At 35.1% G+C, this 26,678-nt stretch overlaps 1 protein-coding gene across 7 annotated transcripts in view; it reads right to left on the minus strand.

Annotated features, from left to right (window-relative positions):
* The window catches only part of ERC1 (ELKS/RAB6-interacting/CAST family member 1), a 486,124-nt gene that overhangs the window by 247,154 nt on the left and 212,292 nt on the right, over positions 1-26,678 (minus strand). For all 7 annotated transcript variants that reach the window (XM_045554665.1, XM_045554663.1, XM_045554660.1 and 4 more), the window contains one exon: positions 16,652-16,787. In XM_045554665.1, the coding sequence (XP_045410621.1) occupies positions 16,652-16,787 (136 nt within the window). The remainder of the gene's footprint in view (positions 1-16,651; positions 16,788-26,678) is intronic.

Below are 26,678 nucleotides of genomic sequence, written 5' to 3' on the forward strand. Positions count from 1 at the left end.
AGGCTGACGCCACAGCACTCTAGCCTGGGCAACAGAGTGAGACTCTGTCTCAAAAAAAAAAAAAAAAAAAAAAAAAAATCAAACAACCCCATTACAGAGTGGGCAAAAGATATGAACAGAAACTTTTCAAATGAAGATAGACTAATGGCTAAAAAACACATGAAAAAATGCTCAACATCTCTAATCATCAGGGAAATGCAAATCAAAACCACAATGAGATATCACTTAACTCCAGTAAGAATGGCCTTTATCAAAAAGTTCCAAAACAACAGATGCTGGTATGGATGTGGAGAGAAAGGTACACTTATACACTGTTGGTGGGACTGCAAACTAGCACAACCTCTATGGAAAGTAGTATGGAGATACCTCAAAGAACTGAAAGTAGACCTACCATTTGATCCAGCAATCCCACTACTAGATACTTACCCAAAGGCAAAAAAGACATTTTATAAAAAAGACACTTGCACTCAAATGTTTACAGCAGCACGGTTCACAATTGCAAAGATGTGAAAACAACCCAAGTGCCCACCAATACATGAGTGGATTAATAAAATGTGGTGATGTATATACCATGGAGTACTACTCAGCCATAACAAAAAATGGTGATCTAGTATCTTTTGTAACAACCTGGATGGCACTGAAGACTATTCTTCTAAGTGAAGTATTACAAGCATGGGGAAAAAAAAACACCACATGAACTCAATACTAAGTTGGAACTAATCAATCAAAACTATGTACACATATGGAAGTAAAACTCAACGGAAATAAAGCCGGTGGGAGGGGCAAAGAAGGGATAGGCAAATTCACAACTAATGGGTACAATGCACACTATCTGGGTGAAGGGCACACCTATAACTCTGATTCAAACTGTATAAAAGCAAACTATGTAACCAAAACATGTGTACCCCTATGATATTCTGAAATTAAAAAAAAATCTGCTTCTATCATGTCATAGGAAACAATTGCATAACCATATCTCCATGTCAAAAACAATGATTTTAAAAGACTAAATTACTGCATTGCAATTCTTTTATATAAGTAGAACATGATTAATTTTAAAAGACCTATTGTCAGGTATGTATAAACTCACTTTTAATAATATATGTGAACAACTTGTAATTAGTACATTCACTACTTTCATGTAATGATAATTTTGAATAAAAGGATATAATTTTCCAAAGAAAAAAAAGATTAAATTCATTTTTCTGTACTTAGATTAATTATAACATGGCTACTCTTTTTTATAAAAGTTTAGAATACTAGAGAAAATAAAAGATCTTAAAAACTTTTAAGGCCAGGCGTGGTGGCTCACGCCTGTAATCCTAGCCCTCTGGGAGGCCAAGGTGGGTGGATCACTCGAGGTCAGGAGTTCGAGACCAGCCTGAGCGAGACCCCCGTCTCTACTAAAAAAAAAATAGAAAGAAATTATCTGGACAACTAAAAATATATAGAGAAAAAATTAGCCGGGCATGGTGGCACATGCCTGTAGTCCCAGCTACTCAGGAGGCTGAGGCAGTAGGATCGCTTGAGCCCAGGAGTTTGAGATTGCTGTGAGCTAGGCTGACGCCACGGCACTCACTCTAGCCCGGGCAACACAGCGAGACTCTGTCTCAAAAACAAAACAAAACAAAAAAAAACAACCTTTTAAAAGGGCCAAAAATGATCACCTATAAAGGATCAAAAAATCAGAACGTGTGTCCCCGTAACATGCTGAAATAAAAAAAATTTTTTTTAAAAAGAGTCTGTAAAGACAGGACAAATATAATTTATAAAAGATTTAAAAAAATCAGAAGACATTGGACTTGTTAATAACAACACAGGAACCTAGAAGACAACTAAGTAATGCCTTCAAAACTCTAAGGGAAAAAATGATTTCCAATCTAGAATTCTGTACCCAAATTTCAAATATGAGGGTAGAAAGCAAAGTCTCAAAAAATGTACCTCAATCACAGACTTTCTCAGGAAGCTACTAGGGTGTGCTCTATTCAAATTGAAGAGGTAAATCTGGAAAGAGGAAGACGTGGAATCCAGAGAAAGGGGGATCTAGCACAGGTGAGTGGCGAAGGGGCCTCCAAGATGACAGGGAGCCTAAGGAGCAAGTGCAGACTAGAGCAGAGGGAGAAACCTGACGTTTCCTAGAAAAACAGCCAATGTATGGATTACCTGAGAATAATTGATAAGGGATGATATACTTTACAGTCCTTACAATACTGGGGGGAATTTTATAGTTCTAGCAAGAAATTTGGGAATAAATAGGTGATATATACACAAATAACTAATCAAACAAATAAAACATCCAAGACTAGAAAAACTAAAGTACACCAGGAAAAACTAAAATGCAAATCATAACATATTATGTGCTTCAGATACAATAATGTAAACCTTGATATAACTATATTGGAAGGATGGAAAATGGAAGTATGTGTGGTGGTTTGTATAAAAATGCTAATTCCTCACCATGCAGAGATAAGGCCCAAATAATAATGGAAGAACGATGTAAGAATGTCATTTGGAAACGTGAAAATAAACAGGAGAAGAAACAACCAAAAGAGGTAAAAGCGGATGTCTCAGAGGAACAGGGATCAGGTTTAGACAAGAATGAGATAGCTGACTATTATTATAAGCCATGTAGTGTTATTTCACTTTATAAATAATATACATATTAGTCTGATAAAAAATCAAAAGCAAATTGAAAGATATGTTAAAAAGATAACATGCACTTCAAATAAATTAAGGATATAAAGAACTTCTGGAAATAGTTACAAGTGTGGCTGTTTATATAATCATACTCTAAATACACAGGTTAACTACTGTGAAAGAGAAAAGTATACTGGACAAATATAACTCCAGACAGTGCTACTGAGCAAAAGAAAGTTAAAGAGGACAAACACACATGAATTAAAGTCATTGTGCTCTTACAGCTATTTATTCAAAAGTCCTATGAATTTCTTCATGGTAGTAATTTGCACAAGTGGGTCAAAATTATGGTGAGAAATTCCTCTGAAGTCTTTTAGTAACTGTGGGATGTTCCAAGTAAGAACAATTTTTAAAGGGACACTAATATTGCAATAACTTCTGCTGTTATACTGAAGATTCTGAAGATATCTAAAACTTTGTTATCTTATAGCAGATGTCTAAGACACAGCAGAGAACCAAGAGGTAGTTTCCCCATCCAATTTTCTGTGGAAATAGCTTCCCTTTTATTTGTACCTACAAAAATAGTAGTGAGTAGATTTTTGTGATAGAGTTTGACACAGAATTTTAGTGACAAACTGCTCATCTACACTATACTTAATGGTGGATGCTGGTTTGAAGGAAAAGAAAAGCCTCTCACTGTTCAATGCCTGAACTTTGAGTAGAAGATCACCAGCTTCCTCTGGATCCTTGAGTGTGGACTTTTGGCTGAATCCAAATTTTTAACTGCATTGGACAGTACGAGTAGTATATAAGCTGAAGAAGTTGAGAAGACTTTTCTAAGCCTGCTGCAAATTAAGAATGCATGTAAACAACAGGAATGATTTTCTCAAACTTAAATGTGGTGTGTCCTACCTTAACTTTAATCTCTAGCTACATTTCCTTTATTAAAAAGGATTTGTTCTGTGAAGTTTGGATTTGGTCAAGGGGTCACACTTGGGGATCTGGAGGACCACATGTGGCCTTGAGGCCACAGGCCAGAGGTTCCCTGCCGCTAAGATGTCAGTTGGTAAAGATGTCCTCCTGGACTTTAGAAAGTCTAAGATGCAACAAACTCCACGTACTTCTGCTCTGAGGCCCACATTCAAGGAAGTAAGGGAACATGCTGGAACCCCCAAGAAGTGCTTACTGGTGGCTCAAATAGTGAGAGTGATTATACCAGGTACAGGCTATGTGCTTTACATTCTCTACATCTTCTCTTTCAAAAAGTCCACATGATAAACTATAAGGCAGTCAGGCCCTTCTGAGTCTGTAATGTTGAAGAAATCTACATATAACCTCTGATACCCTTAATTCCTTCTGTCCCTAGGATGTTCCTCAGGTTTGAAGGATCTAAAGCATCTGGAAATTAGGAGGTTGACTTACTAGAACTAAATGTAGCTAGAGATTAAAGTTAAGGTAGGACACACCACATTTAAGTTTGAGAAAATCATTCCTGTTGTTTACATGCGTTCTTAATTTGCAGCAGGCTTAGAAAAGTCTTCCCAACTTCTTCAGCTAAATATACTACTCGTACTGTCCAGTGCAGTAGCCACTAGCAAGAAATGTCTACCAAGCACTTAAAATGTGATAGTCCAAGTTAAGATTTGCTATAAATACTAAATTTCAAAGACTTAATATTAAAAAATACTGCCACTGGTCACACAGACCAATCCTGACACAGTGTGGAAGAGGACTATACAAGGGCATGAATACCAGAAGATAAAGAGGATTTGGAATCATTTTAGAGGATGGTTATCACAGCATATCGTAACTCCAATACAACAAAACTGGATTATGAATGAAGTCAAAATTTCTTCTAAGAGAAAAATGCCTGTTAGGCTAACAGAACTTTTACTACAAAGACATAGCCTTTAGTATGAGACTATATTCAAATGGAACCTAAACATACCTAAAATATAAAAGGCAGACATTAAGGAGACTACAAAATTGGGATATGGATCAGCATATCACTGGATGTGATATCAGCAATATATGCATTACGGCAGGAATTATTCAGAATAAAATCTGCAACCAGATTAAATTCTAATGAGAGATGTTTCCTTGTGATGACGATAAAAGTAGAGTAACTCAATTTATTAATCGTTCAGTACTAAGAATACTCAATGATATGCCAATCATCAAAGTTCAACTGAAAAATATTATTAGGCAAATGTTTAAAGAGATATACAGTGGAGGTTTCTTAATAAGTTTAGTCATCACATTGACTCCTCATAGTTGATTGTTTTGGGAATCAGCCCATTTTTTGAGAATGAAATGCTCAGCGTCTTCAGTGAGCAAAGACCCTTTTTAAACTCCTGTTCCCTCATGAACTTTTCTGATAACTGATTCTACTCTGAAAGCAGACAAGAGGAAAAGTAAAAAAATAAAAATAAAAAAAATTTTAAAAAGCCAAAACCAGAGTCTAATTCAAAATTACATATTGTGTATTTCAAAATTGCTTTTTAAAAAAAGTAGATTTTAAATGTTCTCACACCACAAGGAAATAATAAGTATGTGAGGTAATGGATATGTTCATTAGCCTGATTTGATCATTCCATAACCTATACATGCATTGAGACATCACACTGTACCCCATAAATATATATAATTATTTGTCAATTAAAAATACAATAAAAAGTTTTAAACACTACAATTAGAGGACATGTGTGTACTGTTTGCAGTTAATCAGTTTTACAGTATTCACTATTTAGGAAAAAAAAGTATTTAATTGGCAGCCTTCGGAAACAAGTAGAGAGAGAGAGAGAGAGAGAGAGAGAGAGAGAGTTTTATTTCATTTAGTGGCCCTAACTTGGATATTTGACTCTGTTTAAACAATTCAGGCAACACTCGAAATTTAGAAATGTACTATGTGCCCCAGATATCTCACTACACAGCTATCTAGAAATAGTAAAGGAGGCCGGGCGCGGTGGCTCACGCCTGTAATCCTAGCACTCTGGGAGGCCAAGGCAGATGGATTGTTTGAGTTCAGGACTTCGAGACCAGCCTGAGCAAGAGTGAGACCCCGTCTCTACTAAAAAAATAGAAAGAAATTATCTATCCAACTAAAATATATATAGAAAAAATTAGCCGGGCATGGTGGCGCATGTCTGTAGTCCCAGCTACTCAGGAGGCTGAGGCAGAAGGATCGCTTGAGCCCAGGAGTTTGAGGTTACTGTGAGCTAGGCTGACACCATGGCCCTCTAGCCCGGGCAACAGAGTGAGACTCTGTCTCAAAAAAAAAAAAAAAAAAAAGAGATAGTACAGGAACATGCTTTTCCATTTTAAATAGTTCATATTGCCTAAAATGAAAGCAATTATCTTTAGAGTTTTACCTCAACTGCTATTAATCACACTTGGACTCACCAAAACAAACACAGACCATTTTTCCTATGACTGGATTAAGTAACTGAAGCCTACCTCTGCCAACCACACTTACTAGCTGAGGTCGAATGAGAACACTTCACTCACAGGTTCAAGGCAGGAGGTTTACGTGACTGCTTTTGGGAGTCTGGAAGAGGGAGAGGAAGGGGAAAACTACCAAAGAACTCCTCACTCCTTAAATAAGCAGACTCCTGCAGTCAGATGAGACTGGGGCAGAAGCTGGGACAGCCACAACTATGACTTCACTCCGGCAAATCAAGGAGGCTGCACCCTTTAGCGACTCCTGTGATACCACCCCCAATACATCCCTCAGAACTTTGCTTCTTGATGTCAGCTCTGTCAACATCAAGCCACATATCACTGTGGCTGTAAGACTCTGGCCTCCAATGGCTTTCTTTCAAATAGATACCAACGCTAACCGCTGTCCACCAGCCCTAACGTGAAGAGACAGTGATTCTTTACTGCCCGCAGCCCCTGCTGACCCTGCCGCTCTCTCCCCATGCCCCAAACATACGATTTCATCACAATCATTCAACATGTCAGAATTCATTTACCAACTTCTCAGATACTTTGTGGGGGGAAAAAAAAAGTGAAGCCAGAAGTCAGATGAAGTCAATTTTTAAGAAAAGAAAGCTAGCCTAACACAGAGATAGAATTTGGTTACACTACACACCAACTACTTTTTATTTTAAGGTAATGCTTTAAATAAATTTATTAAATACAATAAATTAAATAAAAATATTCACTTTCCTCCTCTCTTAAAAATCCCTCAAATATCTCCCCTCAGAGTAGAGCTCTGATAGAACCTCAATTGTTAAAAACCAAACTCAAAACAAAAGCAGATGTATTTCATTAAAGAAATAGAAAAATGAACATACAAGATGCTGCTTTATATAAATAACTTTTATGGAGCATCTAGTACAAATATCCCGTATAGATTGGGCAGGTAATCTCATCTTAAAAATTCTGGTAGTTGGGTATGAGAAACTTGGGCAAGGACATGGGGTTTACCTAATCTTAGGACATTACCAAAAAATCCCAAAGATAACCTTTTACTTAAAATAACAAACAACTGATATGGTCCATAAGAGGTTGACCCTTGCCTTTGAGGTCTTGGAAAATGGACCACATGCGTGTCTGCTTCTGTTCCCTTAAAAATAAAAGGAATCTTATTGGAGACCACCTTCCAAATGCAAACCAAGAAAAGCCCCCCCAGTAACACAAAGGAAAGGAGCCAACCATTCATTTCACTCAAGTGAAAACACAGCCATCCACTTATAAGAATTTTAGTACCAAATATAACTTTACTCATCCTTCTATGGAAAGCATTCTTTTAATAAGCTCAAAGGATGTGCTAAATGTCCCCACCAAACAGGACTAAATTTAACTGAAGGGAAGGGTCCCATAGGCTGTAGTCTCATCAGTAAACATTTTCAGTAAGTTTCATTAGTTATCAAATGGAACTGAATTCTGGCCAGAGGGAAGATTTACTACAGAGTCAATTTCAAACACTGTAGAGTTTTTGAAAATAATTTTAAGGCTTTGTTTTTGTTTTTTCTCTAAATGGGAAAAAGTGGCACAGTTTGAGATGGGAGCTTTAAAGCGTTGTATATATAACCAGCAATTTGAGTACGCGCTTCACCTGCAGGAAAAAAGAATTTTCATGTGTAATTTCAGCAGCTATCCATGAGGTTGTAAAAACAGATGCCAATTTGTACATACACTTTCCCAGTACAATCCCTTACTCCATTTAATATTGGTTAAGAACACCACAGAAACTCACCTATGACCATTCCATATAGAAAAAACTCCCTACTTTGCTAAGAAAAAAATTGAATTAAAAAGGATGATATAGGATTAAACATTTAAACAGGTGAAGGAGAAGTTCTGGAAAGAAAAAAAGAAAATTTATTTTTATTAAAAACAAGAAGAATGTTAATATATTAGACATATCCAGCATGTGACACAACACCACACAGTATTTCTAGAAAGAGTATTTCTAGAAAGATGTCAGACAATCTTAATTTTTTAAAAGGTTTTGTTAAATAATTCTCCCCATGGCCAATCTGAAAATGAAGGATAAGTGGTCTTCACTTCAGAAAAAAAAATTCCCCTATCAAAATGGAAGAAACTTTTTGTGGAGGTAGAGCAAATCAAATCAAATTTCAGATAAAAACACAAATGTTTCACCAACCATGTATCTCAGAAGAGAACATGCTTAAATGCATGTAAAGCTGATTCTCCCCATATCCATTTCTATTGCTTTCACTTTCTTTGAACTTTATTCTTAACATCCACAGGTCTCAGGAGAGCAGACGCACAAGAGCCACAGCTTTCTTTCGGCAGCCCCATCAGTCTCTCTGACAGCACCTCTCTCAAGGTTAATTCAGACACTTATCTTTGTTACAAATAAAAACAAAGCTCCAAAGCACGGCTGATACGAGCCTCCCTTTCAGTCCACTCTACTCTGCATTATTAGAATGTGGCTAAAACTTTCTTAAAACTAAAAGCTTTGTCAAAAGATGTACTTGAATGTTACTGCTCAAAGAATAAAAATATATAAGGTAAATGTTCTCAACTAAGGGAAGATGGCATTTCTTCTGTTAAAATATGCAAGGCCCTTAAAGGGTAACCTATGGAAATTTAGAAAATATTTATTAGAGTGCTGAACCGAATATCATTCAAGGTTTCAAAACAATTTTATAACTAAATTTTTGGATTTTATTTTTATTATTTATAACTCAATAATTATAGCTATAATTATTGAACCTATGTAAAACATTGTTTCAGAAAGGCTAAAATTTTAAAAGTAACCCTTCACATATAGCAGATATAACCTAGTTGAAAAGGAAAAAGAAAATTAGTTAAATCATACAAGGGCAATTATAAAACAATGTGTTGAAAGGTATAAAAACAATAAAGCATAATTAAACACACAGGGTAAGAAACAACAGATAAGACAATAACATGAACAGTGTAGAGTTCATCAACAAAGGATAATTTTAAGGCAGAAACTTCCTGTGCTAAGAAGGAAATCCACAGGAAAAAAATTCTGCATAAAGAGAAGAGCACAGATTAGGAAATCAAAAAATTAACACCAGCATTATCAGCTTGTCCACAACACAGTAGCCACGCTCATGACCATCTTACCTAAAGATGAGGTTAAAAACATTTAGAGGGTTCGGTTAACAGGAGACTCCAAATGCCAAGTGCTATGGTCTGAATGTCTGTGTCCCCCCCCCAAATTCATATGTTGAAATCTAGTCTCCAATGTGACAGTATTAGGAGGTGGGGCCTTTGGGAGGCCACTAGGTCATGAGAGCACAGCCCTCAAGAAAGGGATTAACGAATGCCCCTATAAAAGAAGCCCCCAAAAGCTACTCTGGTCCCTTCCATCATGTGAGGACACAGCAAGAAGACACCATCCACAAACCAGAAAGCGGGCCTCACAGACACCAAATCTGCTGGTTTCTTGATCATGGACTTCTTAAGCTCCAGAACTGTGAGAAATAAATTTCTGTTTTTTATAAGCTAGCCAGTTTATGGTATTTTGTTATAGCAGCCCAAAGAAACTAAGACTCCAGGCTAAAATGCATGTGACTGCAAGTTCTTGACATCTATAGATACAATTAAAATCAATAAACATTTATGGAGTACTAACTATATGCAAAGTACCAAGACATGGTTCCCAAACTGAATTATTAATATATGGGAGAACCAAATAAATATCCAGAAATTTGAAAAACAAAAAAATTCAGGTAAGAATTTTTAAAATAAGAAAGCCCAATTAATTGCTATTCCTCTATTCTCTGAGACACCAAAAATATAGCTAAAGTCATTCAGTTACAACTGTGTGACAAATAAGGCCACATGTATTATAGTTTTCCAAAGTTAATCATGAAAACTTCATCCATAGTTATACCCTGAATAAAGAACTGGTGTTCAAGGTGTTTCTAAATCAGAGTTTTTAAACCTCAGCACTATTCACAGTTTCGGCTGAATAAATCTTTGCTGTGGTGGCTGTCCTGCACATTACAGGACATTTAACAGCATCCTTGCCCTCTACCCACTAGATCCCAGTAGCATCTCTCAAGTGGTGATAACTAAAAATATCTCCAGAAATTGCCAAATATCTCTTCAGGCCAAAATAGGCCCTGATTGAGAACTACTGCTTTAAATACAGCAACATGAGACAAATTTATCCCATAATTCTATCAGGAAAAAAAATGTTTTCTCCTAACGAAATGGGTGCCTCCTTTCATAAGATAATTATACAATCTCTCATGTTTCCCTCGCTACATCACCACAGTAGTCCCTCAGTATCTGCTGGGGACTGGTTCCAGGACCCCCTATGGATTCTAAAATCCACGGGTGCTCAAGTCCCTTATGTAAAATGGTGTAGCATTTGCATATAACCTATGCACATCTTCCCATATACTTCAAATCATCTCTAGATTACTTATAATACTTAATACAGTGTAAACATTATACAAGTAGCTGTATTGCATTGCTTTCTATTTTTTTGGTAGTTTTCTTATTGTTTATTGTCTTTTTCCTAAATATTTTCGATCTGCGGTGGGCTGAATCTGAGGAGGCAGAACCGCAAATGCAGAGTGCTGCCTCTACCTGGTACATTACTACTGCATAGTCCAACCCTGTTAACATCTGCTGTGATAGATGCTTTTACACATACCATTTCATCAATCCTTACCACCTGCTGAGACAGGAGCTCTATAAGGAATTTGTCTCAGTTTTCATACAGAGAAATATTACCGTCATTTTACAGGTGAATATACTACAGTATATTTGCTAATTTTTTCATACTTTTTATGGTTTGAAATTTCATTTAATTTTCTCTTCTCTGCGATCTACCAAATATCTGTAGTAATTTAATTGTAATGTGGATATGCGATTTCTTTACAAATATTTTATTCCGGGCAGTCAATTCTTCTTTAATATGATAAATAATAAATGTAGATATGAATAAAAAGAGAAATAAATTTAGCTCCTGACTGGAGATGACTGAATAAACTACAAGTGATAATAATCTTTAAATTACTAGTATAATTCAACAAAGTAAAGAGTCTCAAGGGATATATTTCAAAAGTTCTTAAAAAAACTTAAAAATTTACCTAGGGAAAAAAGTTTTCAGATATCATTATGAGGTTGAAGATGACCTACCAACTATGTAAATATATCTCCAAACACTGTATGCACAAAATTGGATTAAAGCCAAAACAATGAATCTAGAACCTAAAACTAAATGGAAACTTGCATAATATTTAGCATATGATTAGCCAGACAGAAAAAAAAAATTTAAAGAGTATCTATTTACTAAATGCTACTAGGAGAACTAGGTATCAGAGTAAAGAAAAAACACTTTAAATCTATGTTTCATAAGGTACATCAAAATAAATTCCACGTGGATTAAAGAGATGAACACTTACAAATAAACACACACACATATCTATGCATAGCTAAATAACTAAAAGGAAGTAATATATTTAACCCTATTATAAATGGGAGATAAATGAAAAAATAGCCTTGGACGGACAAGGTAGGCAAATTATAAGTTTTTTTTTAAAAAGAGTTTAAACAACAAAATATAATAAATCAGTTTCAAGATAAAAATGACAGGGAAAAAATATTGACAAGCATCATTCCTCAACTTAATAGATAACATATCAATTTAAAGTAAGTATCATACCCTGATTAATGATCGGAAGCAGATGTAATTAAAATTTGACACAGAAATTTCAGATAATAAATTGTTGTATGGGAAAAAGGTACAATTTCATTAAAAAAAAGAAACATGAAACAAATAAGGATATCATCATCTGTCTATAAAATGAGCAAAACATTAAATAGAACCAAGGTGGCTATGGGAAAAACAGAATGCCTACAAACTGCCAAGGGTATTATAAATTAGCTCAACCTTTGTGGATAGAAATTTGGGAAAAGCCACAACACCTCATATACTTTGAGCAAGTTAAGTTTGCTCTGAGAAATGCCTAAAGAAAACCACCCAATTGGGTAAAACTTATCTATACAAATTTGTTCAGTGAAAACTGAAATTAAAAAAATGTCCAGCAAAAGAGGAATTTGTATAAAGCTACTGAACGTTGGATTCAACTGAAAATAAGTATAAAGTATAAGCATCATTATGAAGACACAATTCATGGAAATGTATAAATGACATAGCATAACTTTTTAAAAAGTAAGATACATAATAGTATGTGCATATAATTATTATTACAAATGAGTAAAATTAGAGTTTAGAAGAAAATTTGGAAGGATGTAAGCAAACTTAAATATTATTGACTAATTTTTCTAGTATGTTAATTAAAACTGTAATTTTTTTTTCTTTTTGCGACAGAGTCTTGCTCTGTTGCCTGGGCTAGAGTGAGTGCCGTGGCGTCAGCCTAGCTCACAGCAACCTCAAACTCCTGGGATCAAGCGATCCTTCTGCCTCAGCCTCCCAAGTAGCTGGGACTACAGGCATGTGCCACCATGCCCGGCTAATTTTTTCTATATATATTTTTAGTTGTCCAGATAATTTCTTTCTATTTTTGGTAGAGACGGGGTCTCACTCTTGCTCAGGCTGGTCTCAAAGTCCTGAGCTCAAACAATCCATCTGCCTTGGCCTCCCAGAGTGCTAGGATTACAGGCATAAGCCACCACACCTGGCCTAAAACTGTAATTTTAAACAATAAAAACAAATGTATATGACCTGAGTTTAAAAATTGAATAAACCAACTTTCAGAAAAGCAAAAATATGAAATAAAATGTTACTTGGAAAATATAAAAAGTATTTTTCAAGGAAAGGAGGGAAACACAAATAAGGAGTGTGGCCAAGAAACCAAGCCAGAGTCCAGGACTCTGTTCCGGGCTGTGTAAACATGTTTTAATGGGCTCGCTTAGAACTGAAAGACACACTGAAGTCCTAACAGGAAAGTCAAGTCCTGACTGTCTTAGGACTCATTTTAGAGATATGAAAACAGTTTCAGGAGGTTAAGTGATACCTGTGTTTTTTGGCATCTTATTAGGGAAATTTTCAAACATACACAAAAGTATAGAGAGAATTCTATAATGAACCCCACGTCACCATCATTCAGCTTCAATAATTATCCAGAAAATGGCCAGTGTTTCCCCTACTACCATTGGAATGGAAAAAATAAATAAATAAACCCCAGCGCTAGTGCTGTGGTGTCCTAGGAATCTCCAAATTATTTTCATAGTCTCATCATGAAACTTTTGGATTTAAAAATACTTGATTTGTATTAAGCCACTGTAGTCATTAGTCCTTTTTATGCTCACACAGTCCATCTGAAGCCAATAGCCCCTTCATTCTTGTTCCTCTGTCCTCCTTAAATGACCCCAATAGTCTTTGACAGCTTCTTAATTTCTGATATGAAATGATGCTATAGTGCAGCGCTTTTCAAAGTGTGGTCCCTGAACCAGGAATGTCATCAACACTTGGGAACTATTAGAAATGCACATCCTTGGGGCTTACCCCAAACTTACTGAATCAGAAACTCTAGGGACAGGGGCGAGCAATCAATTTTTTGAAAAGTCCTCCCGGTGACTCTAGTACATACTGAAGTTTGAGAACCACTAATCTAGGTTTACCTTGTTTACTTCCTTCTCTAATCCTGGAATCAGCCATTTCTTCAAGAAATCCCAAGCTTCTTTCAGTGGTGACCACACAAAGATCACAGTCTCGGTGCTAGGGACACTCACTACCACTAGGCTGTTGTTTGCAGTAACGTGATTCAGAAACATGCTTCATTACTAATAACAGAGTAGTCAGTGGAAGAACCGAGATCAGATCCTAAGTGTCCTAATTTGCAGTCCAGTGTTCTCTTCACTATATTTGAATGAATTACATCCATGGGTAACTTGCACACGGCCATTCGCTATCATTTTTTATAATTTTGATATCTATCATTTACTGAGGCACCTTGGAAAAATCAGTTACCCACTCTATATGTAAAATATAAATAAATAATGTCTCTTATCTTATATATAAACAGGAAATAAGAGATTACATATGAAAGAACTTTTGGTTTTATTAGAACAACTGACAGACGATTAGAAGAGTATCTTTTGTTCACAAAGATAGCCTGGTAACAGAAAACATTAAATGTGGCGGATGGGGGATAGAGAAGATAAAAGAAACAGGTAAGGGGCCAATAAACAACAGGCTTGCTGTACCATAAAATAATTATTTTCTACAATTAAAAAACAATATGATCATCATTAAAGAAGGGAGGTTAAATTGAAACCCTAAAAACAGTCAAATTATTAACAAATTTCATAAAATATAAAGATGCCACTTCAAACTTCTGGAAGATGAAATAACTGACTATAAACACTCTAGTGAAATTGTTAGCTATAAGGAAGAAATATCGTCACCACACAAAATACCCTAAAATAAATTAAAAGGTAAAGGTGAAAAATAAAAGCACAGAACTTAAAAATACTTACAGGTAAATATACAGTCTCAAAATGGGAATAAACTAAGCAAAAAATCCATGGGAGGAAGCTAACATGGAAGGGACAGAGATCTCAATTACATTAAGAAACAAATGAAAATTCAAGACCTGAAAAAACACGCAATGTCAATGATCATCAGAGACATATAAATTAAAACAAAAATGAAATATTTTCTACCCATCAGACTTGCACTTTCTTTAAAAAGGAAGAACAGCATGAAAAAGAGAAAACTGCCAATATTAACTGTTGTTGGCAAGGGTGAGGGAAAATTGGTATATGCTGCTTTTTCCAAAAGTTGGTGCATTTGAGGAAATTTATACTTTTTCTATAAGGAGTATAATCAGTAAAAGTTATATAAAAGAGGAATAAAAAAAGTAAAAAGCAGAGTCCTCATGTCTTAAATGAATTTTTTGCAAAGCCTAAAAATGGCTTCTAGATAACTCTTCCAAATCTCTCCAGTAAAGACTATAATTATGCAACTGTGGCATACACACTCTATCATATCCAAATAGAAAATGCAACTAGAGAAAAACAATCTGGTAGTGCCTTAGTAGTCTTAACTATAAACTTTCAGCAAGTTTATGATATTCTTCTCTAAAATCTAAACCTTAATTCTGAAGCATTGTGGTCAAGACAAATAGGGCTGGGCACAGTGGCTCATGCCTGTAATCCCAGCACTTTGGGAGACCGAGGAGGGAGGATCACTTGAAGCCAGGAGTTCAAGACTAGTCTGAGCAAGAGCAAGGCCCCATCTCTAGAAAAAATAGAAAAATTAGCTAGGTGCAGCGGTGTGCACCTGTAGTCCCACCCAGCTACTTGGGAGGCTGAGGCAGGAGAATCCCTTGAGCCCAGGAGTTTGAGGTTGCAGTGAGCTATGATGCGCCACTGCACTCTAGCCCAGGTGACAGACTAAGAGTCTGCCTCAATCAATCAATCAATCAATAAGTAAATAAATAGAGACAAACAAGACAGGCTACAGATCAAGAAAGTCCCAGTTAAAAGCATGGCTGAGGCCGGGCGTGGTGGCTCACGCCTGTAATCCTAGCACTCTGGGAGGCCGAGGTGGGCGGATCGTTTGAGCTGAGGAGTTCGAGACCAGCCTGAGCAAGAGCGAGACCTCATCTCTACCAAAAATAGAAAGAAATTATATGGACAACTAAAAATATATATAGAAAAAATTAGCCAGGCATGGTGGCACATGCCTGTAGTCCCAGCTACTTGGGAGGCTGAGGCAAGAGGATCACTTAAGCCCAGGAGTCTGAGGTTGCTGTGAGCTAGGCTGACGCCATGGCACTCTAGCCTAGGTAACAGAGTAAGACTGTCTCAAAAAAAAAAAAAAAAAAAAAAAAGCATGGCTGAACCACTTATAAAGCTTAGTAATGCAATGTCTCTGAGATTATTTCCTCATCTGCAAAATGTGCGCCTGCGCCACTGGATTACTGAGAAGGTTAGAAAAAAATGAATGACCAGCGCCTAGATTTAAATACTGGGAAGCTAATTGGCACTTATAATATGGTAGTTGCTGCTACAATTATTTAGCCTGGTTTAATTAATCTGTGAATAATTAGGTTTATACTTCAATTATCACTCCATTGAAGTAAAAAAATATAGTTTATATGTCCTGTATGATGATATTCTCTCTAAATTGAATTTTTAAAAGAGGAAAGGAAGGAAAGATTAAGGAAAGAAAAGGAAAGAAAGGTAGAAAGGAAAGAGAAAGAAGAATGGAAAAAAGGAAGAAAGATACAAATCAAGATTAGCAATGCATTTTAATGAATAGAATTAGCAGTTATAATGACAGCCCTGAAGCTTAATATAACTCACTCATTAAACTGTCGTTGAACTTACCAATTAAGGGTGATCAACTTGAAGCAAGATGAACTTTCTCCTATGCTGAGGTGTCCTCACAAAGCTGTGGAATAAAACTTGCATTTTCTATTTAAAGCCATTCCTTTATTGCTAACAGTTGCTCTGAGAGGAAGGCAGCAAGCAGGGTTAGAAAGAGAAAAAAGAGGAGGATAAAGATGAAGAGAAAAACAACATGCGATTATGCCTCAATCTCTTCACCCGATCCTTTCAGATTCTCTTGTGTTCTAACCTGCAGTTGCTGGGAGCTGTCATTGAGATTGTCCTCCCTTCGTCGCGCCTCCTCTAGCATCTGTGCGCTCTTCTTTTTTTCCACCTGTTCCTTGTGCTTCAGATTTGCTACCTTCTTATTCTGGTCTTTCACTTGCCTAATGACAGGGGGAGAAAAATCAAGTCTTGCATACGTATGCATAGAAAAGAATATGTTTACTTACAGACTTACACCAGTGGCATCAAGGTATAGCTGAAAACCAATAAAGAATTCTTGCTGCAAAATTTTTTCTACAATTCCAAACTCTTTTGTACCAATGGTAGCAAATTGTTTACAAAAATTTTCTGTAAAGAACATGTATTTCAGCATGTAGCTTACAAAGCACAATGAAATCATAAAACAAAAGAAAGGCATGGGATAATTTTAAATGACAAAAAAAGAAACCAAGTCAGAGATTTAGATTGGAAAAATAGAAGCAGTCTCCTGAAAACAATGCACTGAAATATTAGGATGGCTATAAGAAATATTCTGTAGTATCACTCTAACTTTACCATTTTTAAATATTTCAAACACTCAGAAGGCTATACATTATGTATATGTATGTGAAAACAGTGATATGAAGATGTAGGAACCCAGCTTAAGAAAGAGAACAGTATACCTACTTCTGAAGCTCCCCACGGGCCTCTCCTTATACCATTCCACTGCCTATTAGTCTATCCTCCACTGATAAGAGTAACCTATACCTGAAAATTCGTGTTTAAACCCCCCCAGCTTTTTATTATGGTTTTGCTACATTTACATATAGACCCTTCATTTATAGTCTGCATGTTTTTGAACTTTATAAAGTTTACTAATAAGCTATTTTTCCTTTCAATATATAATATGTTTTGAGACTCAGACTAATCAGAGTGTAATGTAGCTTTTTATCTGCTCTATTTTCACTGCAGTATGAAATGATATATGGTAATATTTTAACTTGGTCTCAAATGGATGGGCAATTGTGTTGCTTCCATTTTTTCCTATTATAAACAATGCTGCTAGGTACCTTCTGTCATACCTGTGCAAGAGTTTCTCCAAGGCAGTATAGGCCTAGAAACTGAATTGCTAGGCCATATAAAAGGTATACCTTATTTTATTTTCCAAGAAGTTATATTTATACTCTCAAAAGTAGTACATAACAATGCCCATTACACTTCACCACATCTACTAACACTTGGTACTATCTGACTTTCTAAATTTTGCCAATCTGGTAGATATAAAATAGTATCTCATTATCGTTGTAAGATGCATGTTTCTGACTACTTACACTGAATATCTTTTCATATGGTATTTAGGCATTCCTCTTTCCATTTCCTTGAAACAGCTATTCATGTCTCTGCCCATTTTTAAACTACAATATCTTTTTCTTATTGACTTAGAGGTATTCTTTATATGTTATAGATAATAATACTTTATTTGCTATATGTTATTTAATATTTTCTTCAAATCTACGAATTCTTTGATTACTTTATGGTATCTTTTCATTTATAGAATTTAAAAATTTAAATTGTTTCAAATTTACCCAGTCCTCTCCTTGATGGTCTGCAATTTGGTGATGTTTTTCAACAAAATTTTGTCCATCCCAAGTTCATAAAGATACTCCCCTAAAAATGTTATAACTTTTGTCTTTCACACTGAAATCATTAATCCACCAGAAACTGATGTTGTGTATGATATGAGGTAAAGGCATAATTTCATTTTGGGGGGATGGTATGAGATAAGAATAAAATTTCATTTTTTACATGTACTAATAACTAATTGTCCCAGCAATACTTACATGCATTGCCAATTCTAGCATATACAAAGTTACTACATACATGTGTGTCTGTTTTGTGGCTCTCTAGTTCGGTATGTTATGATATTTCAGTGCCAGATCTACACAACTTTAATTACTGTACCTTTACAAGAAGCCTCAGCAACTGGTAAGGCAAGCCTCCCTACCTTTATGCTTTTTGTACAAATTTCAGAACTAGCCTGTCAAGGTCCACCAAACCAACCAAGCAACTACAGCAACAAAAACTACACAGTAGCCTTTGGTATTCTCACTCAGGTTGCAAGAAATGACACCTTCATGATCTTGAATCTTTTAATTACTTAACATAGCGTAGATGCTTCTCAACTTACAATGGGGTTACATCCCAATAAATCCATTTATAAGCTGAAAATATTGTAAGTCCAAAATGCACTTAATACACTCAACCTGTAAAGTATCAGTTGTTTACCCTTGTGACTGCACGGCTGACTGGGATCTGTGGCTCACTGCTGCTGCCCAGCATCACAACAGAGTATCGTACCACATATGGCTGGCCCAGGAAAAGATCAAAATTCAAAATTTGAAGTACGATTTCCACTGAATGCATATTACTTTCATACCATTGTGAAGTCAAAAAATTGCAAGTGGAACCATCATAAGTAGGGGACTATTTGCATATCTCTCCATTTATTTAGGTCTCCTTAAAAGGCTTCTAAAAAAACATTATACTTTCCTCCATAAAAGAAATTGCATCCATTTTATTCCTATGAACATCGTGGTTTTCTGTCATGTTAAATTCCATACGTAATTCCATTACACCCCTACACATGCTTCCTTATGCATCTCCAAAAAGGGGCATTTTTCAATAATGTAAATATTAACAAAATTAATAATTCCTTGGTATCATATAATATATACTCCATATTCAAATTTCCCCAGTCATCTCAAAAAGTTATTATTTTTAAAACTGATTTGTTTGAATCAGAATGAAAAAAAAAACCCATATTGTGCTTGTTTGTTAGATCCTTCAAGTCTCCATTAAACTAGAGAAAAGTCTCTTATGTGCTTCTCTGTCCCTTTTTTTAATGCCAGTGACTTTTCAAAAGAAACAGTCAGTTGTTCCATAAAATGACTCACATTCTGGATTGTATATTTGCTGCTTCATGGTGAAATTTAACTTGTTTCTCTATTTCCTGTTTTTTTGTTTGTTTATTTGTTTTTCTTGGTACTGAATGTTAGCCATAAAGACATGAATACATTCAGTGTCAATGTTTTAGGTAAGTGTTCTATACTTGATACTACCTTACATCTGAAAGTATATAATGTCTGGTTTTCTGACCCTGAATAAAGCCAAGATTCATCAGTGACTTAAGGCAGTTACAGGTGATCTCTTCTATGTATGAAGTTTGCCATTTATCAACATTCCATCTAATGGGTCCATGCAGTAATGAACTGCTCCTGAATAAATTATTTTAGTGTCTTCTTTCAAATTACATTTTCTAATGGCTTTTTGCAGGCATATAAACACGCACATGATTTCTATACATGGGTTTTATATCTGGCAAACTTGGTAAATGCTCCTGCTAATTCTAATTATGTTTCTGTAGATTCTTTTGGGTTTTCCATGTAGATAATTACATAATACACCACCAAAGAAAACCAATAAAGCTCCTATAGCTGATCCAAAAGAAATAGAGATCTATGAACTGACTAAGAAGTCAAAATAATCATCTTAAAGAAGCTCAATGAGCTTCAAGAAAACATAGACAAGTAAACAAAAATCAGGAAAACAATGCATGAACAAAATGAGTAGTTTAATAAAGAAATGTAAATCATAAAGAAGAACCAAACAGAAATCCTGAAGCTGAAGAATACAGTGACAGAACTGAAAAATTCAACAGAGAGCCTCAACAGGAAATTCAATCACGCAGAAGAAAAAAGTCAGTGAACTAAAAGGCCATTTGAAATAAGCCCGAAGAGAAACAAAAAGAAAAAAGAATAAAAAAAGAGACAAAATCACATGGGATCTCAAATAAGTGAATATGTGCATTATGGGAGTTCCAAAAGAAGAACAGAGAAAGATACAGTCAGAAAGCTTATTTAAATAAATGGTGCCTGAAAATGTCCAAAATTTGAGAGGGATTTGGAAATCTAAAGGTCAAAGGCTCAACTCAATAAAGATTACAATGAAAAACATTATAATCAAATTGTGAAAAGTCAAAGGCAAAGAGGGAAGTTTGAAAGTAGCAACAGAAAAGCAACTTGTCAAATACAAGGGACCCCCTTCTCATCCTCACCCCATCCCACCATCACCATCACCATCACCATCACCAATAAGGCTATCAGCAGATTTCTCAGCAGGAACCTTGCAGATCAGCAGGGAATGGGATGATATATGGAAAGCACTAAAAGATTAAACAAAACAACAACAAAAAAACTGTAAGCCAAGAATACTATACCTGGCAAAACTGTCTTTCAGAAATGAAGATGAGATAAAGATATTTCCAGACAAACAAAAGCTGAAGGAGTTCATCACACTAGACCTGCCTTATAAGAAAGGCTAAAGGAAGTTCTTCAAGTTAAAAATAAAGGACACTAAGTATAAACATGAAAACATATTAAAGTATAAAACTCACTGGTAAAGGTAAATATATAGTCAAATTCAGAATACTGTAACACTGTAATCATGGTACAAATCACTTTTAACTCTAGTATAAAAGTTAACAGAAAAAAAGTATTAAAATAACTACAGCTACAATAATTTGTTAATGGTGCACAATATAAAAAGATGTAAAGTGTGACATCAATAGCATAAACTGTGGAGCAAAGTGAAACAGAAGTGTAGAGGTTTTGTATCTGATTGAAGTTTAGTTAGTATAACCTTAAAATAGACTGTTATAACTATAACATATTTTATGTAACCTTCATGGTGACCAAAGAAAAGCAGCCTTAGTAATACATAAAAAATAGAAGGGAATCAACATACACTACCACAGAAAACCATCAAATCAGAAAATAAGACAGAAAGAGAGGAAGAAAAGAAACAAAGGATCTCCAAAATAGCAAGAAAACAACAAAACGGCCTTACCTATCAATAATTACTTTAAATGTAAATGGATTAAATTCTCCAATCAAAAGATATAGAGTGGCTAAATGATTTTTTTTTTTTTAAAGATCCAACAATATGTTGCCTACAAGAAACTCACAGTAGCTGTAAGGATACACATAAGCTGAAAGTAAAAATGTAAAAGGATGAAAAAAGATATTCCAGGCAAATTGTAATCAGAAAGGAATAGAAGTGGCCTTACCTATATGAGACGCAATAGACTTTAAGTCAAGATCTGTCACAAGAGACAAAAAAGGTTACCATACAAGGATAAATTAGTCAATTCATCAAGAGAATATAATAAGCTTATATGTATAAGGTTAACCTTAAATATATATGCACCTAACATTGGAGCACCTAAATATACAAAGCAAATACTAATAGAACTGAAGCTCCCAGCAATACAGTAGTAATAGAGGACTTCACTAACCCACTTTTAACAATGGACAGATCATCCAAATAGAATATCAATATGGAAATATCAGACATGAATAACACCATAGACCAAATGAACCTAACAGACTATACAGAACATTCCATCAACAGCAGAATACATATCAAATGCACACAGAACATTCCCCAGGAGAGATCATATGTTAGGCTACAAAACAATTCTAAAAACTAGGAAAGTAAAATCATATCAACAGGAATGAAGGCTTTAGTCACTCTACCAGGTAAAGGACCAAGAACTGAAGTGCCTGCTGAAGGCAAAGGGAATACAAAATAGGTAATAGAAGACAGTAGTTATCAATACCAACTAAGAGCACATGACCAGTTACAGAAACAAGGACTACAATTGTCATGAGTATTTCTACCTTATATTTTTATAAATAAAAGTAAAAAAAAAAAAATCATGTCAAGTATCTTTTCTGACCAAAATGGTATGAAACTAGAAATCAATAACAGCAAGAAAATTGAAAAATTCAAAAATCTATAAACAGGAGGAAAAAATTGAAAAGTTCACAAAATAAACAACAGACTCCCAAAAAAACAATGGGTCAAAGAAGAAATTAAAACAAAAACAACAAACCAAAACCTAGAGGATATACTAAAAGCAGTTCTAAGAGGAGAGTTTATGGCAATAAACATCTACATTAAGAAAAAAAAAATCTCAAATAAACAACCTAATTTTACACTGCAAAGAAATAGTAAAAAGAATGAATTAAGCTCAAAGTTAGCAGAAGGAAGAAATAATAAAAAACAGAAATAAATGAAATAGAGACTAGAAAGACAACTGAAAAGATCAACAAAACTAAGTTGTTTTTTTCAAAAGATAAACAAACTGACAAACCTTTAACTAGACTAACCAAGAAAAAAAAATAAAGATAATTCAAATAAAATCAGAGTTGAAAAGAGACATTACAACTGATACCACAGAAATAGGGACTATGATGAAAAATTATATACCAATAAATGGGATAACTTAGAAAAATGGATAAATTCCTAGAAACACACAACTTACTGAGTCATGAAGAAGTAATAAAGAAATAGCAATAGCTGAACAGACCAATAAGAAATAAGGAGGCTAAAGCAGTAATCAGATGGCTTTATGAGTGAATTCTACCAAACATTTAAAGAAGAACTAATACCAATCATTGTCAAACTTCCAAAAACCTGAAGAGGGAACACTTCCAAACTCATTTTAAGAGGCCAGCATTGCTCTCATACTGAAGCAAAATAAGGATACTACAAAAAAAGAAAATTAAGGCCAATATCCTTGATGAAACTAGATGCGAAAATCCTCAACAAAATACTAGGAAACTGAATTCAACAGTATTTAAGAAGGATCATTCAACATGATCAAGTGGGATTTACCCCTGGAATGCAAGGATGCAAATTAATAAATCTGATACCCCACATTAACAGAATGAAAGGATAAAAATTATATGATCATCTGAATAGAGGCAGAAAAAAAATTGACAAAATTAAATATCCTTTCATGATAAAAATTCTCAATGAATTAGGTATAGAAGAAATGTACCTCAGTATAATAAAGGCCACATATGACAAGCCCACAATTGACATCATACCCAATGGTGAAAAGCTAAAAATTCTTCCCCTAAGATTAGTAAGTAACAAGACAAGGGTGCCCATTCTTACCACTTCTATTCAACACAATATTCAACACAATACTGGATGTTGTAGCCAATTAGGCAAAAAAAAAAAAAAAAAGATATAAAAAGCATACAAATCAGAAAGGAAGAGGAAGAAGTTAAACTGTCTCTGTTTATAATGATGACATGTTTATAATTACATGATTTCATATATAAAAAATCCTAACAACTGCACCAAAAAAAACCCTCTTAAAACTAATAAACAAACTCAGTAAAATTGCTGAACACAAAATCAATAAGCAAAAGTTAGTTGTATTTCTATATACTAACAATGAACTAACCAAAAGGGAAATTTAAACAAAAAAACTCATTTACAATAGCATGAAAAGTAATACTTAGGAATAAATTTGACCAAAGAGGTGAAAGGTCTGTACACTGAAAACTGTAAGACAAAAAAACTGAAAAAGATACAAACAAATGGAAAGATAACCTATGTTCATGGATTGCTACAATTAATACTGTTAAAATATCCATAATAACCAAAGTATTCTAAAGATTCAATGCAATCTCTATCAAAACATCAATGGTATTTTTCATAGAAATAGAAAAAATAATCCTAAAGTTCCTATGGAACCATAAAGGACCTGGAACATCCACTCTTATGCAAGAAAAACAAGCAGGAGGCATCACACTTCTTCATTTCAAACTATATTACAGACCTACAGTAATTAACATATTATGATACTAGCATAAAAACACACACTTACACCAATGAAACAGAATAGAAAGCCCAGAAATAAATCCATACATTTACATCAGTTGATCTTTGACAAAGGTGTCGAGAACACATAATGGGGATAGGATAATCTCTTCAGCAAATGGTGTTAGAGAAAGTGGATATCCACATGCAGAAGAATGAAACTGAACCCTTATTTCACACCATATACAAAAATCAGCACAAAATGGATTTATCTTAAACATAAGACCTGAAAATATAAATCTACTCTTTAATAGAAGAAAACTGGGGGAAAAAGCTTTTTAACACTGGTCTAGATAATGATTTTTGGATAGGACCCCAAGTCCAGTTAAGAGCACAACAAAAGCAAAAGTAGACAAATGGGACTGCATCAAACTAAAAAGCTCCTGCACAGAAGAGCAAACACTCGGGCCAGGCGCGGTGGCTCACGCCTATAATCCTAGCACTTGGGAGGCCAAGGCGGGTGGATTGTTTGAGCTCAGGAGTTCAAAACCAGCCTGAGCAGGAGCAAGACCCCGTCTCTACTAAAAAAAATAGAAAGAAATTACCTGGACAACTAAAAATATATAGAAAAAATTAGCCAGGCATGGTGGCACATGCCTGTAGTCCCAGCTACTTGGGAGGCTGAGGCAGTAGGATCGCTTCAGCCCAGGAGTTTGAGGTTGCTGTGAGCTAGGCTGACGCCACGGCACTCTAGCCCGGGCGACAGAGCGAGACTCTGTCTCAAAAAAAAAAAAAAAAAAAAAAAGAAAGAAAGAAAAAGAAAAGCAAACACTCAGCAGAGAAAGGGAAGAGATAACCTACAGAATGGGAGAAAAATATCTGCAAAATATACACCCAATATGGAGCTAATATCCAAAATATAAAAGGAACTCAACTCAATAGCAAGAAAACAAATAATCTGATTAAAAAATGGGCAAAGAACCTGAACAGACATTTCTTAAAAGAAGACATATAAATGGCCAATACAAAAAAAAAGGCTCAGCAGACTAAAGGATATCTTTTTATTTTCCATGCCTTTTTTTTTTTTTTTTTTTGAGACAGAGTCTTACTCTGTTGCCCTGAGTAGAGTGCGGTGGCATCAGCCCAGCTCAGAGCAACCTCAAACTCCTGGGCTCAAACAAACCTCCAGATTAAAGGATAACTAAATATGAAAATATGCTCAACATCATGGGGAAATGCAAATCAATCAATACCACAATGAGCTATCACTTCACACCTGTTCGAATGGCTATTATCAAAAATGTATTCCATACCTACAGTTCTCAAAACAAACAAAAAGATAAGTGTTGGTGAGGATGTGGTAAAAAGAGAATCCTGGTACACTGTGGGTGGGAACGTAATGGTATAGCCATTAGGGAAAAGAGAGCATGAAGGTACCTCAGAAAATCAAAAACAGAACTACCATATGACCCAATGATCCCACTTCTGGTATATATCCAAAAGAACTGAAATCAGGATCCCAAAAAGATATCTGTACTCACCTGTTCACTGCAGTATTATTCACTACTGCCAAGGTACGAAAACAACCTAGGTGTCTGTAGGATGAATGGATAAAGGAAATGTGCACACATACACAATAAAATACTTGTCAGCCACAAAACAACAAGGAAGTCCTACCATTTGAGACAACATGGATGAACCTAAAAATGTTGAATTCAGAACTCACAGAGAGGACAAGTTGTCAACGGCTGGAGGGAGGGGAGCAGGGGAGATGTAAGTCACAGGGCACAAACATTCAGTACAAGATGAATAAGTTCTAGGGCTTTAACACACAGCATGGTGACTATAATTAATAATACTGTATTGTATACTTGAAATTTGCTAGGAGAGATTTTAAGTGTTCTAACCATACAGAACAAAATGGTAACTAGGTAAGGTGATGGATGTGTTAAATAGCTTGACTGTGGTAATCCTTCACTATACATGTATTTCAAATCATTGCGTTGTACACTTTAAATATACACAATTTTTATTCATCGATTATACCTCAGTAAAATGAGAAAAATTATTCAAGATGAAATGGTGAATTAATGATACAGATGGTACAACGAAAAATTCTCCAGTGGAAACGCACACTAGCAAGCTCTTCAAAAGTCACACTTCAGATCTCCACATTTTGCCATAATTGAGTATCCACAGAAGGAGTCAACCACAGACAATAAAACCAGTTACCTTTAGAAGAAATAAAAAGAGAAGTAGTGTTTATATTTGATTCTCCTCATTCCATAATTTTCTATGCTAATATTTCTCATTTTAATAATCTGACATTAATCGTATCAACTAATGGGAAAAAGAGATTGGAATCTGCTGAAAAGACAAAGAAATGGAGCAAAATT

Source organism: Lemur catta, chromosome 6 (assembly GCF_020740605.2).
Source record: "Lemur catta isolate mLemCat1 chromosome 6, mLemCat1.pri, whole genome shotgun sequence".
Classification (NCBI taxonomy): domain Eukaryota; kingdom Metazoa; phylum Chordata; class Mammalia; order Primates; family Lemuridae; genus Lemur; species Lemur catta.